At 37.3% G+C, this 19,996-nt stretch overlaps 1 protein-coding gene across 1 annotated transcript in view; it reads right to left on the reverse strand.

The window, feature by feature from the left end:
- Window positions 1–12,887: 12,887 nt before the first annotated feature.
- Window positions 12,888–19,996, reverse strand: part of LOC129267741 (TNF receptor-associated factor 6-A-like) — a 29,043-nt gene continuing 21,934 nt past the window's right edge. The window contains exon 5 of the mRNA XM_054905369.2: window positions 12,888–19,118. Within this exon, the coding sequence (XP_054761344.2) occupies window positions 18,144–19,118 (975 nt within the window). The 3' untranslated portion in view covers window positions 12,888–18,143. The remainder of the gene's footprint in view (window positions 19,119–19,996) is intronic.

Here is a 19,996-nt window from a genome sequence, read left to right on the forward strand (position 1 = left end):
CCCCCCAAAACATATGAATAGACACCAAAACCAGAGAAATTGACCACCAAATAAAAAAGTTGTGGCCAAAACTGTGATTTTGGGGGGTTTTGGCGGCCATTTTGGATTTTGGCCCGGCACACTTTTTTCTCGGACCCGAGACAAAAAATATTGTCATTTCATGTTGAGATACATTACAAGGAATAAAAAAAAACTGTTGTCATATTGAAATTACCAAAAAAGTATTTTTGACCCATGTATAGCCCACTCCTAATGGTAGTAAAAAAGAATATGGTAAACAGTCTTCCATCCTTTCCTTGTTTCTCAATTTTCTTTCTTTTCTTTTCTTTATCTTCTCAGATCTACATGTATTTCTTCATTTCTTTCTTTCTTTCTTTCTTCCTTCTTAATTGTATTATCTTTTTTATAATTCTTTGCATATCTCCCATCTCTTTTTTCTTCTTTCTTTTCATTCATTCTTTATCTTTCTTCCTCTTTATTTTCCTTCTTTGGTTTTTTTACTTTCTTTGCCAGGGAGCACTCGCTCACTGCAACCATCCTGCCACTGGGGAATCTACAGGTAGGACTATGGTATGCCAATGCAGTACACAACACACACTTTAAAAAATCATTAAAATAACACTTTTGTGACAAAAAATACTAATTTCCATACAGTTCCAATTTATTTTTCATTAATAACTTGAGGATAATTGTTGTATTCACCAGAGCACTCAAAAACTTGAATTTTGGGCATATTTTTGTGTACCCCCTCCCCTCTATTGGTGGAAAGTAATAATATGGCAAGAAAATTTTCATTTTTCAATCTCTATTTTTAATTTAGAAAAAATAATTAACAGAATCAAATTACTTAAGAGCCAAATTGTAGATCTAGATTCTATACGATAATGATCAGGGGGCCTAGCTGTAAGTGACAGTGTCAAACAATCAAGCATTTGTTCCAAAGAAAAAGAGAAAATAAGCCAAACATTGCCAACCTTATTCTAGAAATTTAGATCTAGACCTATAGATTTATTTTGCCACACATGGAGCACTAACAGAGAACAAAGTTATAATTATATCCAGGGGCAGATCCAGGATTTTACGAAAGGGGGGCACATTTTTCCAAGGAAAAATTTGACAAGCAAAAAAAAAAAAAAAAAGGTCTTCACTTTCAAAAGACACTTAGATCTAATGGTTTTTTTTTTTTTTGGGGGGGGGGCAACCGCCCCCGGCTACGTGCCTGTATAACCAGGGTGACCAGACGTCCCGTATTTTGCTCCTTTGTCCCGGCGTCCCGACAAACCCTTCCCAGGATGCCTATTTGTCCCGTATTTCAGAATATTGAACAAACTTTAATACATTTAAAAGTGACGAATTTTCATCCAATAACCAACATATGAATATGACGAAGCAGAGACAACAATAAAATCGCTAACTGTAAACTTTTTCAAGTTCTGCGGTGATTTTCTTGCTAACCCGATTGCAAACGAACTGGCCTCCTGCCAGTGTGTGGCAGGCTACTAGCTAGAGGCATGTAGGGTCGGAGCAGATTCTCAATGGTGCAAAACATCTCACATGAAAAACAGTTTTCCACCAAAATAACCACAAAATCGGCGGGAAATTTTTATAATTATATCATGGATACTCAAGTGGCTTATTATAATCACTCGGGTCGCGTTCGCGTTCGAAATCACTCGGGTCGCGTTCGAAATCACTCGGGTTTTTTATTTTTGGCGATTTTTTTTTTATTTCGATGCGATTTTTTTTCTAACGGTGTCTTCAATGGGACAAACACGCTGGGCAAATAAAATGAAATTGAAATTCTAGTTTCGTTTTAAGCCAGCAAATGCCTTAAAGGCAAAATATAACATCGCTCCCTGTTTAAAAAAATCAATGTTGATACCTAAAAATAGTATGGGTATAACAGTTACAATATTAAAATGCCGTCATGAAAATCTCACATCACAAAAATCATTGGATATATTTATAAAAATATGAAATATAAGTGACCCTCTTTCAGTTGCAGGAGTCCGTTGTGACAGAAAGTTCGTTGCATTTCAAAATTGTGCCATGTATTTATTAGTAGCGCCCTCTTCCGATGAGAGTGTGCAATGCTCATAGATGATCGTTGATTGGTGCTCTGATGGTGTGGAGGCGGGGCAACGAGCGACGAGGAACAAGTGTTTTGCTTCTAGAAAGTACGTTCCCATATATATACACATCGGCGTTTGCGAGGTGCCATTGCAGTTTGGCCGATCAGCGTGTCTGTGTTTACAAAGAATCCCCACGTTTCCACTGCCGCCATGTCCTCGCACTGATTGTGAGCGCTGATTGTGTTTATGATACGGTCTCATGTGGTCGTAAGAGGTCAAAGGCCAGTCTAGTGTGTCTGTGTGACTATTTATAGAAATCCCAACACCACTTGGATTGATGCCTGCATGTTCGAACCAGGGATACGCATATCCCTGCTCCATGTAGGCCTATCGTAATTGCTCTCTACTCTCTCTGTGTTTGGCAATACTCAAACTGATGAGGGGGGGGGGGGAGGGGGTGGGTGGGTGCGGTGCGGTGCGTGAGTTCCTTGGTTTGCTCCAAAATTGTTACAAACTGTAACGGTCATTTTTTAGTATCGCAACTGTAAATTTATGTAAAACAAACAGCACTTGTTTATAATTATGACTTTGTTTTCATGATTATGCATGTTTTATGGGTTTGTAGCTTATAATAAGACCATCATGATTATGTTTGTTTTGTTTTATGGGTTTGTATAGCTTATAATAAGACAAAATGATTGTTTGAATTTTAAATCCCCCAAGTATTTTTGCAACAATCAAAGTAACAGGGGCCGCGGAACGTTTTTCAAAGTGGGGGGGGGGGCTGACCATCATCGGCTAAAAATCACAATCATATGGTCATTTTTACGTATTTGTACACGGTTTTGGAAAGGGGGGGGGGCTGATGATGAGCCACCTCGGTTCCGCGGCAACGTAGTCAATTTGCAATTGAATCTGTTTCAACATCATCACGATACTCAACGGGACTCTGTTATAGTTTGTAGGTCTGTGAGTTCCTTGGTTTGCTCCCGAGTATTTTTCTTCAAAATTACAAACGGTAATGGTCATTTCTAGTATCGCAACTGTAAATTTATTTAAAACAAACAGCACTTTTTTATTATGACTTTGTTTTCATGATTATGTTTGTTTTGTTTTATGGGTTTGTAGCTTATAATAAGACCGAAATGATTGTTTAAAGTTTAACCCCCCAAGTATTTTGCAACAATCAAAGTACCAGGGGCCGCGGAACGTTTTTCAAAGTGGGGGGGGGGGGTGGCTAGCTGAGACAACTTGTGGGGGTCTGACCATCATCGGCTAAAAATCACAATCATATGTTTATTTTTACGTATCAGTGTACACGGTTTTGGAAAAAGGGGGGCTGATATGATGACGCCTCCTCGGTTCCGCGGCCCCTGCATGTTAGAACGTAGTGTAAAATTTGCAATTTAATTTGTTTCAACAACATCACGATACTCAACGGGACTGTTGTAGTTTGTAGCCTATGCCTAGGCCTTTTATTGTCCAAACAGTTGTAATGTTTGTAATTATGACTTTGTTTTATGCTTATAATTTTTTTTTCGCTTATACTAAGACAAGACGCGGTAGTTTTAATTGACCCATTTCAAGTTGATATATATTCATGGGCTTACAGGAAAAATACTAATAAGTCTACAATAGTATTCATTATAGCCTTGGATTACATCTTTCCTTTTATGAATCGTGTAGGCCTATAATGTTGATTAAATTTTGTACCCCTATTCTGGTTTGTGTGTGATTTATTATATTGTGGTGGGAGCTTACGAATCACTGGCGGATCAAGGGGGCACATCCTGCCCATGCACCCCTCTAACAACGTACAACATCCTCAAAATTGTAAATGTAAGTATCCCAAGTGTGCAAATTACCTATGCAGGGGGCCCGGTATGGAGCGGCATTGCGCCCCCGTCATGGATCATGTAGCCACTGATTTTTTTTTTCTGAATTCATTGCACAACTTCCCCTGAGCCATGCACCGTTCAAGAACAAGTCCACCCAAACAAAAAGCTGATTGAATAGAAAGAGAAAAATCAAACAAGCATACCACTGAAAATTGCATCAAAATCGGAGCTAAAATAAGAATATTATGACATTTTAAAGTTTCGCTAAATTTCACAAAACAGTTATATGCACATCTTAGTTGGCATGCAAATGGGATGACTGATGACATAACCCAATCACTATTTTTTTGTACTTTATTATTATGAAATATGAAATATTCTCATTTTCTCCCCATTGTCATGTGAAATAAAGTTGCATTCCTACCCGAAGATGTATGATTAAATTGTTTTAACATTATCTGGTTCAGACAATATAGGGTCCTAATTTTCAAATCTGTAAAAGCTGAAATGATATATAATTCAAGCAATAAAAACAAAACAAAAATATTTAGTGAGTGACATCATTGACTCTTATTTTGCATATCATAGTATTGAGCATATTATAACTGTTTTTTAAAAATCAGCGAAACTTTAAAATGTCATAACTTTCTTATTTTACATCCGATTTTGATGAAGTTTTCAGCGTTATTTTTGTTTGTTTGATTTTCTCTATCAAACAACTTTTTTTTTCTGGGGTGGACTTGACCTTTCAGGTAGGCATAATCTTGCCCAGCGCACTTGACAAGATTTACAGGCCTAGCCTATAATATATCGATTTCACAACCGAAGAGTTGTCGAACATATCTATTTTTAAAGGAGAAAATTCTTACATTACCTAATGACCAGACCCCGTCACTGAACGAATTTATGAAACCATATATTCCAAAAAAGGCTTTATATGCTTTGTGCCAAAAAGTGCTTGTCAAAAGGAGGAAAACGCGGCTACGACCAGATATAGATATTAGTTTTATGACCGCAGACGTTACACCGGGCTGAAAATGTCTAAAAGAGAATTCACTAAAATTTTATCAAATTCTGATAACAGCAAAATTATTAAATTTGAAAGTTTAGCAATATTTTGTGAAACTAGTCGTCATGAATATTCATTAGGCATAGGCGGATCCAGGGGGGGGGCCCGGGCCCCCCCCCCTATTGGCGGAGCAAAAAAGAAGAAAAAAAAGGAAAGAAAGAAAAAAAGGAGGGAAAAGAGAGGGAAAAAAGAAGAGAAGGAAGACGAGTGAATAAAATAAGATGAGGGGAAGACTTGGAAAATAAAAAGAATCTTTCATGTCACTAAAATTTTCGATCGCGCTTCGCGCTCGCATTCCCTGTTAGGTGATTTACATATCTCTTTCAATATGGAGCTTAAATATCAAGTTTGGAAGTCAATATATATTTCACCTCGGAAATCGAACTTTCATTATTTTGTGTGGTTTCCAAATCAATTTTTAAAAAGTGCTCTTTAAAAATGAAAGTTTTATGGTCTGAATATTAAAATTTCGGCTCGCGCTGCGCGCTCGCAAATTTTGATTTATCAGGTACCTATCATTTTCGTGTATTCCATTTAGTTTTCAAAATATCCCTTTTTCAGGTCTAATTGTCAAAACGTATCAGATAGCGATAAATGCTCGCATTTTGATTGGCGAGTTTGTATGTCTCAATATTTATTATACAACAAACTACTTAAAATCCTCTTTTCAATACAGTTTATCAAAAATGTTGGCTCGCGCTTTGCGCTCGCATTAATGGTTAAAAATAGATTAACTGATGCATCGTATTCCTAATTACAAAAGTGCTTGAAATTTCCAGTTTTCAGGCCATAATATCATCAGATTTCTCACTCTCATTAGGCATTAATGAATAAGATTTAATAATTACACTGTCTCTTTTGTTTCATCTTGCGCTTAGCAAGAGGAATATGAAGATAGTCATCATTTTCATATGATGATAGGTCCTAAGGATGTCCCGGTCCAATGTCAAAACTTGAAGTAATGATAATGAACAATATCAGCTCTTTATTAAGTTCGAGCCATATCCACCTCACAATTTTCCTTCAAACTGCTTGAAATATAGAGCTGAAATTGACTTTTTCAGATCGGAAATATGAAATAGTTTAAGCTCCCGCTTCGCGCTCGCTTTGATTTTCATGATAAAAGATGTATTTAGAATGCCTCGGGCTAAATCTGAAACGCGCGCGCATGTTTATTCAGATACTCAACTTGTTCTCTATATGTAAATCATTATCCAGTTTCACAGCACAATATAAAAATTTTATGATCGCGCTTTGCGCTCGCATCATCAATGTAGGAAGATCCCCTATTACTCATCCTTTTCATGATTTACAAAACATGAGCAGAGTGTCCCGATTTTAGGTCTAAGTCTCGATTTTTTTTCGCTCGCGCTTCGCGCTCACATCAATTGTTTAGTTATATAGCTATCCTGTTCAAGATTACAAAAATTGATTAAAATTTTAAATTCTTTGTGTAGAAATGTCAAGAATTTTCAGCTCGCGCTTCGCTCTCGCATTATTGATTGTTGAAATATGTAAGGTCTTCATGGCTATAAGTGCAAGCAGTCCTTAACGGGTACCTTTTCAATCAGTTCAAAACGTGTATAAAAATGTTCTGCCTGCGTTTTGCGCATGCATTATTAATGTAAGGAAGACCCCCAATTACTCATCCTTTTCATGATTTACAAAACATGAATAGAGTGTCTCGTTTGTAGGTCTAAATCTCGAAATTTTCCACTCGCACTATGCGCTCGCATCAAATGTTTATATATATATATATATATACCTATTCTTTTCAAGTTTCAAAAAGTGCTTAGAATTTCTATTCTTTAGGTCAAAATGTAAAAAAATGTCAGCTCACATTATTTAATTGTTGAAAAATGTAACGTCTTCATGGCTAACTGCAAGAAGTCTGTTACAGATACCTTTTCCATCAGTTCATTTCTGCTCGCACTTCGCGTTCGTAGTAACTATTTAGTTGCATATACTTCTTTTTCAGGATAACAAACATTGCCCAGAATGTTCAAATTTTAGGAAAAATACATTAAAATTATTTTTTAAAAATTTTGCTCGCGCTTCGCGCTCGCATTATACGATTAAGGATTATGATATTGTACATTCATGTTGATTTATTTAAGAATAAAGCTAGGAAGTTACTATGATCGAGGACTACCCCTTCAAAGGAATAAAACAAAAATCATCTTCGAGCGGCCGATCGGGGAAAATATGGCTGGAAAAAAATCCTGCCCCCCCCCCTATCGGCGAAGGCTGGATCCGCCCCTGATTAGGTGGTCTCATGATGTCAGATCCCCACTTGCTCTTTTCTTATGATGGCCTACTAAATCAGTTGACAATCCATTTTTTTTAGTTCTTGGAGGAAAAAAGGTGGATAAACCAGGTAATAAAATACAAAATAAATGAGTGAGGATATGACATCAGTTGCCCATTGAATATTTATGAAGATATGTTTCACCAGATAATGCAATCTTTTTTTTTTATTTATGTTTTTATTGATAAATCTTCAACATACAAATAGATAATGCAATCTTTAAAATGTCGTAACTATTTATCCCTTGTCCGGGCCGATTCTGATCAGATTTTCACTGTTTTGTTTTACTGATTTTCCTTTATGTGTTCAAATCATATTAATTTCAGATTTAAGTACCCCTTTAAAAAACGCATTACAATTGCAGATTGCAAGTATCAGGCAGTTATATCATGAATGTTTACAGAACAAAAATCACAAAAATATATAGGCCTATAGGGAAACAATGCTGTAACGGAGGCCGAAATTATAACATAACTTGTAAATATACTTTTGAAGAAATATAATTGTTTCACGATTTCGTTCGATCGACAAATAAAGCCAGATTGCCGATTATAGTAGGCCTATATTGTAAAAACAGTGGCAACCCCCCCCCCCCCCCGAAACGCGGCGCGTATGGTAGGGTTAGGGGATTGGAGGGATGATGTGCATCCCTAATTTGCATACCTATCAGTCCAAAAGTGCGAAACATGCGGCTTTTGGAAAGCCATGCTTACACAAGGAAGGTTATCTCTGAAGTGCATTATTGTAAGTATCTGTGCGACACTTTTCTTCTCCCTACCTTCGTCCATTTCGGGTTTTTTTTCGTCTAACTTTTTACTTTTCGAGTTGAGCACAAAACACTGCGGCAAACCAAAGAACCAACTACCGTATTGCGCATCACACGTAGACTCTATGTACACGTACAGCGCATCCGCTGTATGGCCGGTATAAACGTGGTAGTATAGTTGCGTAATCCATTGACTGCATGTGCTGCAGCTGATTCACACAGGAACAGAGCAATCGCATGTATCATGCATGCCCATATATGGATGGAACTGCGAGTTTGATTGGCAGACCTACACGGTCTCTTATCACAGAGGGAGGCAGACAACGTTTTTTTGAACTCGGCCGTTGCAACTGTTTTGAATTATTATCGGCACGATAGAAATTATACAAAATCTTCAATTATAACCTATCAAAAGCATTTCTTTCGATGTTTTTGTTGGTTTCAGAGTTTTTAGGTTGATAGAAAGGCATTCATATACATATTTCATCTCTCACTTGATTTTTTTTAAATAACATGTCTACGTTAGTCTTTGCCTTTAAATAAAATGCATCATCTTAAAGGCGCAAGTGCAATTAAAATGTAATAGAAGTCGCAAGCACGCGCGATGATTCGGAACATGTTATTAAAATGCTTCGGGGAGCTAACGTTTTCAAATCAATTTATTACTATCTTCAGAAATTAACTTTTGATAACCAAGAACAAATATAAAAGAAGCGGGGTCCGCTATCACCACGAGGTTGAAGAGAAGTGTCTATCATCATAAAGGAGGTAAGAGAGTAGTGCAGTGATGTCCGTCGGTAATACGACCTTTAAAAGTTCACGGCGGCGTCCGCTATCACCACGAGGTTGAAGAGAAGATATATATCCTCGTAAGCATCGTCAGAGATAATACTGCGTCTTTCTCCCTGATTAATGCGACCTCTAAATAGCTAGCACCTCAAAAAAATCTTGAAATATGTTCTGAACGATCACGCACTGTAACTAGATCTACGCCGATATTTTATATCCGATTTTTCCTTCAAGGGGCATGATCGAAGATTGGCAGGTGATCGCGCCGATTGTGGTAAAATCGGGTAAAATCGGGAGCCGATTTCAAAATCGGTTAATTAGAACAGGTACAATTACGATTTTAAAATTGATTTAAAATCGATTTCCAAAATCAATTTTAAAATCGATCTAAGATCAATTTTAGATCAGTTTTAGTATTAGTTTTTAAAAGCCCATTCACATTTTTACTGATGCTGACGAAAAGTTAGTTTGGTTGTCAGAGCATTATTTGTCCTGCGTCTAAATAACTATGTCCGATCGAAGGACCGTTTTAATTTCGGAAAGGTAGGAGAGACAGAGAGAGAGACTGATCCCCGTTCAGCTCAACGTATACGTTTGGCACGCGAGCACAAAGAAGATCAATTAAGCACATCACCTAATGCAATGTTTCGAGAATTTAGGTAGGGAATTTTTTAGGTCTCCAGTTACTTAAAACATGATATGGCCATTTTATCTATAAAATAAGACAAATTTTATGAGAAATGGACAATAGTTAAGAGCAGAATTTTAAAACGCCTATCGGAAAGATCGTCCTCAAAGCTCATTACGTATTAGACAGCTGGCAGCCGTCTGTTTCGAGTTTTTTAACATTTTTATTTCTCCTCGTACACAGACGGCTCGCTATGGTGCAACCATCATTACGGGGTTAACAATGCAAAATCCCCCAGACAGCGCTCATCGATTTTTGTCTTTATTTCATAAAAATATATGGAAAGAACTGTATCAAATAAATATTATTATTCCGTTTTGTCCTAAAATGCACCAAAAAAAGAGAAAATAAACTTAAAAGGGGAAAAACAGTAACTAATTGCTTCGGCTGTCGCGCAACTTCACTTCCCCGTTTTATTGGAACTTAATGCATAAACATATGGCCATTGAGTCCCTGTACAGATCGAGCTAGAACTTCGGTCTCTGTATTGGTGAGTGGAGCTAATGGAGTTCAGCGGAATAACGAACATTACAGACTGGAGACCGAGGCTTTTGGTCTAACTGCGTATATATGCATTAAACCACGGATGGCTGGCTATGCATACCGCTGAATAAAATACTTTCGGACGAGCTGCAGACTGACTGGCACTATAACGTGGGATCTAACTCGGCTGGACTCACGTTACCTTGCTCCATGCTACCGATGCACGCCGTGTCCGACCGTGGCCGGGTCCCGCCTTGGGGCCATTGCATGCAGGCATACATGTCCGTACATGGGAATGACGATGTAATATCGATGTGGCAGATATGGCAAGTTCCGACTCGGAGTCCTCGTATAAAACAGTAGAAGTCTGGATGTATTCTAGGATAGTTGAGCCACATGGCTGATTTGCTTGTTTGTTATGTTAAGCAGTTGGCGAGTGCCTTTTTTTAAGGCACTTGCCGGCTTAAAACGAAACTAGAATTTGAATTTCATTTTATTTTCCCAGCGTGTTTGTCCCATTGAAGACACCGTTAGAAAAAAAAATCGCATCGAAAAAAAAAAAAAATCGCCAAAAATCCAAAACCCGAGTGATTTCGAACGCGAACGCGACCCGAGTGATTATAACAAGCCTACTCAAATTACTGATTTGGAGATGTAAGCGGAGGAATAAGTTATTTACTTTATATAACTAGATCTACTTGTTTCAGCTTTCGAATTGAGTCTTGTTGTGAATGATGCCGCGATGTTTCATCTAATTTTTAAGTTTGACAATGTTTCACTTTGAAATTTTATTCATTTCTAAAAGATTTTAGTTTTTTAAATTTTAAAAATATATTAGAAAACACCAAATATCATTATGAATTTTGTTAGATTGGACATTTTTTTTGCTTGAAATTTGAATTTTTCCCTCTTTCTTTTCTATCCTTCTTTCTTCATCTTTCTATCCTTCCTGCTTGCCCTTTTTTGTTCCATCTATCTTTATTTCCTATCTTTCTTTCCTGAACCTTTCTCTCTGAGCTGTGTGTTCAATTTTCTTTCTTTCTCTCTCTTACTTTCCTTTTTTATTAAATTTCCTTTTTTTCCCTTCATTTTTTCTTTCCTTCCTTCTCCTTTTTGTTCTTTCTCTCATTCCATTATTTTCTCTTTTTTTTTTTAAATTCTCTCCTCGATCCCTTCATTCTTTCCTCCCTCTCTTTTCTCCCTTCTTTCATTCTTTATTTTATTTTCCCTTCTAATTCTTTTCCCTTATTCTTTCTTTCCCTTCCTTCCGTCCTTCCTCCCCCCTTCCTGTTTTTCTTCTTAGTTTCTTTCTTTCAAAGAATGAAGGAAACATTTTTCTTTCCTTCATTCTTTCTTTCCTCGTTTTTTCTTACTTTCTTTTTTCCTTTCTCTCCTTTATTTTGTCTTTCACACATTTATTCATCTCACCTTCCTTTCTTTCTATATTTATTTCAAATGATGGAAAACTTTTTTTCTCTCTTTTATTCTTTCTTTCATCTTTCTTTTATTTTTTCCTTCATTTTTTCTTTATTTTATTCTCACTTCATCTCTTTTCTTTCATTTTTTTTTCTCTCCTTCATTCTTTCGTTCACCCTCCTTTCCAATTCTTTATATTTTTTCATAAGTCTAACACCGTGTAGCCTTCTTTGTTGATCTTTTTTGTCGACTGTTCCGTATTTCTGCAACAGGCCCCTGGCCCTGGGCCCGTTGCAGAAACTTTGCGTTTAACGCAAGTCAAAAAATCAATCGCAAGTCCCAAATGCGCGCTGTTGATTGGTTGAAAATCAAGTTGCGCATGATTTTTAGAGTTGCGATTAATTGCAACTCTTTCTGCAACGGGCCAGGTCACCCTGTGTATAACCTTGTTCATTACATTGATTCATATTGAATGAGTGGCAGTGAGACAACACAGATAAAAACTACAGTGTACCAATCAGCAGATCAGTGCATTACATCATACATTATCAATACAATACCGACCCTTTCCGCCTTCGCACTCGTTAAACTGTTTTTAGTGTTGTCTGCTGATCAACAAAACTCAAAAGTAACTCACCATAACATCTGGATATGATACCATTACTCTCAGATCGAAGTAAACGGGAGATTCGATCCCACTTTTGAGTGTAAAAGTTCCAAACTTCACAGCATTTACATCGAACAGACGAAGAATAAGGTTTTCAGAATCCATGACCATGTCTTGTTTTTATTTTGTACACACAACTCACAAGTCACGTGCAGTCCCAAATTTTCGCGCCCGGATATAAATCGGATATGGATTTGGTCATTGAATTGGTATCCGCTGTAAAAAAAAAACTGTAAAGGGAATACTTGCATGGACCCCCCACCCCCCCCCCCCACATCTCTTCCCCCTCATTCTTTCTTTTTTTTCTCTCTGCATCTTTCTCTTTCTCTCTATCTCTGTACACCCCTCTGACTATTTGACTCACGTACAGGCCTGTATCTCTCCATATCTCACTTCCCACTAGAAAGGCTCAGATCCCTCACCCCCGCCTGTATTATCCTCTCTCTATCCCTAGCTCCCTCCCCCCCGATCTGCCCCTAGCCTTCTATCTTGTTGATATCACTCAATCCTCTCTCCTATGTGTTTTCGATCACCCCTTTGGAACATCTCTCCCCTTTGAGCTCTTGTGGTAAATTTCTTCTAAATAGTATCTTAGGCCTACTTTTAAATTCTTTCCCTCCCAGCTGCCTTATGAGAAATCATCCCTGCATTTTTTTTTTTTCTTGGGGGGGGGGGGCTTTCACAAAACAAATCAACACAACTCGTTTTTCTTGCAAGATTATTCAGTAACGAAGAAACACAGGCCATATATGCAATACTTTCCAGACAGCAAATAAAAAAAAACACAAGTGTTACATAGTAGTAATTACTTTATATCTCTATGCTCAACATTCAAAATTAATTAATTGATTTGAGGTACACTGAAATATTATAAGTTTGATATAATCTTTGTGGTACACAATATGGTTGGGGTATCCACTTGGTCTACTAGCAGATGATCTAATCCTCAGATAACCCCCGGGGGGGGGGGGCAGTCAAATGTATTGCTGTACACATGCGTGACCAAATTATTTACAAACACCCCCTAAACGAGTTTTTCTCTGTGTTCAAAATAACCCCTGAACAAGTTTTTCGCGGGCTTTATTTACCCATTTTGGCCCCTATACAAGTTGTCGCCAGAATATGACCTCGAGGATAAAGCTTGGGGAAAAAACATACCCCAAACACTTTGGAAAGAAAAAATACCCTTAATATGGTTGACCCCACGATTGACCATTGACCAGTCTTTAAAAACCACCCTTTTTCTTGAAAATCAGTGTTTTTGATACCTTTAATGAGTGCACGCGCGTCCCGCGTCCAGAACTGAAAAACACCCCTTTAAACACGTTTTTTTGGTCACGTACGTGTACAGCAATATATCTGACTTGCCCCCGGGATAACCAATTCTACTTTAGTCTAATTATACCTTTTGTTCCAACCAATGTTTGGTCTAATACTCACTTGGACTAACTGTCAATCAGTCTGATTTCCACACCTGTCTTCTTCATAATGCAATTTGATCACATTAAGATCGTTTTGCAACGCTTTTTCATAACAGGGCTAAAAACATCCACTTTACCAACTTAGTTAAATATTTGTTTAATATAACTTAACAAATTTTTGCAATATGCATTACAGTTTACAATATATTTTTTAGCAATCTGCATACTTTCTCATTTCTTAGAAAGTGAATTTCATACAAATATTCTTTATAATAAAACAATCAGAAATGCTCTGATAACATATTCTCCATAAAAGATACTTTTGGGCAATCATTCTACCCTCATCAAACATCATACATCTCAAAAATATTTCTTTTAATTAAAATTTATCTATTATCAATAAATCTATCACAAAGTGATTGAAGTTTAGCAATGAAAAACAATTTCCGCTGTTGACAATTTTCCTTAATATGATCATAAGAAATACGGTATACTTTCTTTTGAGTTGAATATCATCTTCATTAGAATAGTTCTGCTTCACCTTTCTTCGAAAAATACTTAAAACTTACGTGTTATTTCAAAACCATCTATTACTGTTGATTAAGGCATATAAAATAATATAAATATTTAACATTATTGAAAAGGCAATAAACTGAAAACATATTCATTCTATACATGAGAATGGAATTGTGAAGAAAAAACAGTATCAAGATCAAGAACAAGAACAGAAATCTTTCAAAAACTTTCCATTTAATACCCAATCACAATCAGCTCTCTCACTGAGAACTCACCTACAACATGCCTCACCCAATTCCTATTCGGAGGAACTCAATATTTTGCTAAACATGGAAAAAAAAACAGTAAATCTGAGGGATAATTGTTATTTTCACTTCCTGAGACATGAAACTGCATGTCAGAGAACACAGAACAAAGTGCAAATAGCATTTTGACACTTATTATTCACTTATTCAGATAAGAATTACATGTAGCTGTGCCTTGAACTGGATACAGGTAGGAACTGGTCTTTCCCCATTAATATTAATACCTCGGACTCTTTATTGCTCCCTCCTAATAAGGCATAAACACACAATAACAAGCTTTTGGGGGTGTCGAAACAAACCCAAAACAAAAAGATGGCATGTGTATAGAGTTAGAAACCAACAAAATGAGACAAATTTGATGTTCATTGGTAGTCAGATAGTCAGGTAGTCAGATATAAACTTAGTTATTTTTTGGCAAAAAAAATCACCAACTCGCTTTTCTCACTCTGTTTTTTTTTTTCTTTCTTCTTTTCAACTGATTTTTCATCCAGTTAAGATTCCACTTTAATGGTCATAATATGCAGAGATTTTATGAAGGGAGGCATTACGACATACAAAATTAACAATATGAATACAGCTGTAAAATACCACAATAAAAATATAAGACCAAATCGATTCATTCACTCGCAAACTACACAAGAAGGAAATTGAATATATCTAATTCTCAACCTGCAGACCGTTACTTATAATGATGTCACTATCCAATAATATTAACAGCAGCCCAAGGGCGGGGGGGGGGGGTGCACACATGCACCCTCCTGCTGAGGCAGACGAGTTCCGACACTAGCAAGCATAACGACATTTGTACCCCTTCTTCTGCTTTCAACAGCTGATTTTCCAAACTTTAGTTCTGCCTCCCCCAAGATATGCATCCCCATTCCACTTTACTTGTTCCACCTCCCCATGCTCAAACCAGCCTACACCCTTGCATCCTGCTTGCTATTCAGTAGTTTTATATTAGATATAAGTTTGATATGACTGATCAGATTTCCTAAAGGATTTATCTGAGGAAAGAATGGCTGCGGCTGTAGCAATGTTCAGATTTGGCAACTTCATCGACGGTTGCAAAGTATGTGTGCATTATTAAAAGCTTGTTGCAAACTCTTTTAAAAGCCGGACCACACTATGATCACAAAGGCCTAAGAAACATTTTCTGTGGGTCGATAAACAGAGCCATGTCGTCGTTAGCACTGGTGAATCAAAAAGAAATTCAGCAAGCTTTGCCAACATTAGTTTGTCAAAACAGTCCAATGCGATGCACTCTGTATTGTGAATACAATGTGACTTGAGTCAAACTTCGCAGACTGCTGGATGCGACTCTAGTCGAACAAAGTGGGCAAAGAGTTCATTTGCTGCGAGAATGATCATAAGCATTATGGACTCGTAATGGAGGGAAAATAATCACTTTTTTTTACTTATTGCGAAGCATGTAATGATGCATATATGAAATACGGATAACTATCAGGTTTCATTAAATTGAAACATTATTGCACGAACTGACATTACGTAGGCCCCTACAGCTCAGAATTTTGCAAACGTCCACAAAGTTATCCGATCCCTTTTAACATTATTTGTTTCCCTGCTGAACAATTGCTATGAGCTTAAAAGTGGAAATAGAATGCATGGTAGAAAAACGATTGAAATTTATTTATTTTATTTCCCCTATCTATATGTTAAAGAATTTGCAACATGAAATGGAGCTTTATACGTGAAGCCACACCCGCCTTAGAAAGAATGTACATGTAATAACATGTAGCACTTTAGAAACATTGTATTTAACGAATATTAATGTTGGTTATAGTTATTATCCGACAAAATGAAATATAGCGAAAAAGGGAGAAAATCCTTTCAGCTACAGTATTTAAACAAATAGAAATCCTTTATACATATTAATGCCCTGTAGACCAGCAGAAAAGAATACACTCTACTCTCTCTCTCTAAAAAAAAAACATGATTGAATAGAGGTCAAAAATAGGTATTAAAGTAAAAGCAACATTCACAATTATTGGTCGCTGGAAATTTAGCGACCATTTGGAAACATTTTGCAAACTCTGAGTCTGACGTACAGTAGTTTTCAAGAAACACTCCACTGTTGGCCCTCACCGACATTTTTCACCATTATCACAAGTGGCTTTCACCAGCAATTGTTAAATAACTACTGATGAAACCCTTTATAGTGTGTGAAATAACAAGATGTGAAAAACTCCCTGAATCGTCACCTTCCAAAGGCTTTGGCCTCCATATTCCTAACAACCCTCTTTTCTTATCCTAACAACACTTCCATGTGTTAGTTACAGGCCTGCATGAAAATTATTCTGAAGATCTAAGACAAATGTATTCTGGGCCCGGTCTTGAAAAGAATTATGAATGATCCAAGTGATCGCAACTAAAGGAATCAATCAGCATCAAGATTCTTCATGCAAGAGATGTATGAAAAAAAAACCTTTGTAATACCTGGTTTCCACTGCCGTGCGATCCATTACGAAAGCCATGATTGGACTTTTGTAACTGATCGCGGAACTTTTTTCACCATTCAAAAAAAAAATTATGATCAACACGATTGCCATGGCTGATATGATAGGATCAATACGATTACTCCACGAGTATGATGGGGTGACCATAATTTGCGCACATTTTAAAAATTATCTTGAAGTTGATTTTCAATCAAATATTTCTCACAGTTCACACAAAATTAATCAAAATCATAAATACCAGATGGAAGGCAAGATCCAAAGTCAAATTCGCTTGACGGAATTATAAAGAAGGTCAAGTGTTTTGCTCGTATCGCGATCTCAAAATTCCATGGCGATCGACTAGTGCGCGCTCGGCTGAAAAAGTGTGGCCTTAATTTGCGCACGATCGTTTTGCAAAGCTTTAGAAAATAAGTCAAGCAGACAAAGGTAAGATATATTAGATGGAGGTAAAAATTCCATAAATTCGGTTGGTATCACATTTTTTTTACTTATTTGGAGACCTCTGCTTGCAAACTGGCGATTTCTTGATGCTTGTCGAGAAGATCCGATTTTCTCAGAACGGACAAAATTCGCCGATGTTTTGCCAATTTTTTCACAATTTGAGACCTTACCTTCAAGAAAATTACCATGCCGAGTAATTTTGGGTCACTTTTTCTTTTGGAGATATCAGTTCTTGAAGATATTAATTAGATAAAGAGATATTCGACCGTGCGCAAAATCAGATAACGTGCGAATTAAGGTCACACCACCATACGCCGTTTGTATCACGGCACAAATCGTGACAGTGGAAACAAGGAATAAAAGAGGAACACTCTGGTAGGTGATTCATAAAGCTGTCAAAATTACGAGCAACTTTGCGAACCACTGGTGATCGTTTCTCATTGTGCTGCACTCGACCCAAGTGAGGTAAATGGGTACCCAGTAGGATTTATTCATTAAATGCTTTAGCGCCTATACGGTGGCTCGGCTACATATACAGCCAGGGTAATAATATGATACCAAGTATCAAGTGCAGTAGAGTATATATAATTAAAGTAGCTGCACTACACAAGTGGAACATATTATTATATGTATGATATGATATGCACCAAATTTTCATTGATGTTGATAGTACCTAAGAAAGGGTCACCAGTCATTGTTAAATCACTTGTATCTTACAAACAGCTTCACGAAACACCTACATGGTTTTTAAAGACAATGATGAATACAAAGTGTATTCAGAAAATACTTTGAACAGGCATAATTGTTGGGGTCCCTGGCTATCTATTGTTGGGATCTTTTAGATCGATTGCAACTCTTGGTATTAGACGGGGCCTTGATCTCTGTAAAGTCTAATTACACTGTGGATGAACCTCAACTTTGATCAGAATCGTATTGTCTTTGATGAACAACCCGTCCTTTTCCAGAGACTCGACAGAAGCGAACTCCATGTAGCCAAATCCCTTATGATTGCGAACCGTCCTTGGTCTCTTAAACGCATCCAGGTTGCTCTTCGCAACCAATCTCTCTGTGATGTTCTTCCGTTTCAGTTCCGATTCATCGTTTTGGTCGATCAGAGAGAGCGTTATTGATCCCCTGAAGGGCCATTCCAAGAAGCCATCGTACTTCCCTTGCATGAAGTGCACAAAGAGCGATATAAACAGAATTCCCCTAGTCTCTGATTTGTTTATATTAACACGTATACAAAGGCGATATCCACAAGAACCAGTGTAGAACCCTTCGCTATGTCTGACCGTTGCTTCTCCTCGTTCCGCTGACAGACGCAGTTCCGAGTACTTGTACAATTTCCACACGAAAATCCCATTCGCGACATGCTCGCGAAGCTCCTTGGTCTCAATCTGCAGACTATTGACCTCACCTCGGAGAGCGGCTATCTCCAAGTCCTTACGCTCTGCCTTGCTCTCGAGCTCAATAAAGTTTTGTCTCATCCTTACTTCCTTTTCCTGGAGGTCTTTGACAGTGTTCCTCAAGGCCCTGATCTGCTCCATCGGATCAAAGGGACCAGACGCCATCGGGCCAAAGCTAGGCAGCGGAGACGGTGATGTCACAAAGGAAGGCGGGGCTTGTGCCCTCCCAAGCTGATCAGGGTCAAGCTTCCTAGCACCGTGTTCATGAACATCCGTGAGCTTACTTGCCGCTGTGGCGAATTCACTCCGACCGTCGTACGTTGCACCCGATCTCCAGCTTGTTCCAGGGTAGCTAGTGGATCGTTCAAGTGTCTGTTGGTTCTGAAGAAACGAGGCCATGATCTGAAGATGGGTTTCCATGGATTCAGAAATGTGTAACGCCATGCGTTCTTTGGGTAACTGGGGAAAATGGAAGAATCAAAACAGTTACCAATCGATTGTTGTATTATACATGCCAATTGACTTTATTAACAAATAAAAGAAAAGGTAACTTGCACCCTCCTTTGTGAAATAATGGTAACATTTCACCAATGATTTTAAGTAAATAATTTGGTAGTAGGCAATACACTTGTTGGCTAAATTCTGTGTGAAAATAATATTGCTCTTTTTTAAAGGGGTAGAGTGGTGTTATCCACATTTTTGACAAATTTTTATATTATCATGACACTTTTTACTATTCAATGTTTCATTCAGCTCAATTTAAAAACAATTTATTGAAAACAATAAAATCAGATATTTCTTATCAACAACCATTTCTACAATGTACAAGTTCTTGGCTGGGTGAACACACATTGAAGATAAAGTGAAATACATGTATTCTATTGGCTGTTATATTGGCAAAACATGACCTTCGTTGAGTTTTGAAAAGTAAACATTGCTCTTTAATGCAAGCCCACTCATGCATGACACAACAGATCACTGAGATTTTCACACCAGACACAGCCATATAATATATGAACAGTCTCCCCAAGTCATTTTGCTCAAAAACCATTTTGTTAAAAAATATATTTGGTATTTTCAATAAGGGATGTTATTTTTTGATAGCTTTTTTTTTTAATCTTAAATTCACATACAGAAATTATTTCTGGTAACAATGCAATGGTCAATACACTTTTGGACAAAAAAATAAAATATTGTCACTAGACATAAACTTAAAGGTATTACCTTGCAATAAGGGTTTCAGAAAACCTGATCCCACATTGTTAAAAAGAAGATAAATGAGTTATTATGGTAGTTGACACAACAGCTCACCACTCATACATATTAAAGTTCATATA

The sequence above is a fragment of the Lytechinus pictus genome, chromosome 9 (genome assembly GCF_037042905.1).
Source record: "Lytechinus pictus isolate F3 Inbred chromosome 9, Lp3.0, whole genome shotgun sequence".
Lineage (NCBI taxonomy): Eukaryota > Metazoa > Echinodermata > Echinoidea > Temnopleuroida > Toxopneustidae > Lytechinus > Lytechinus pictus.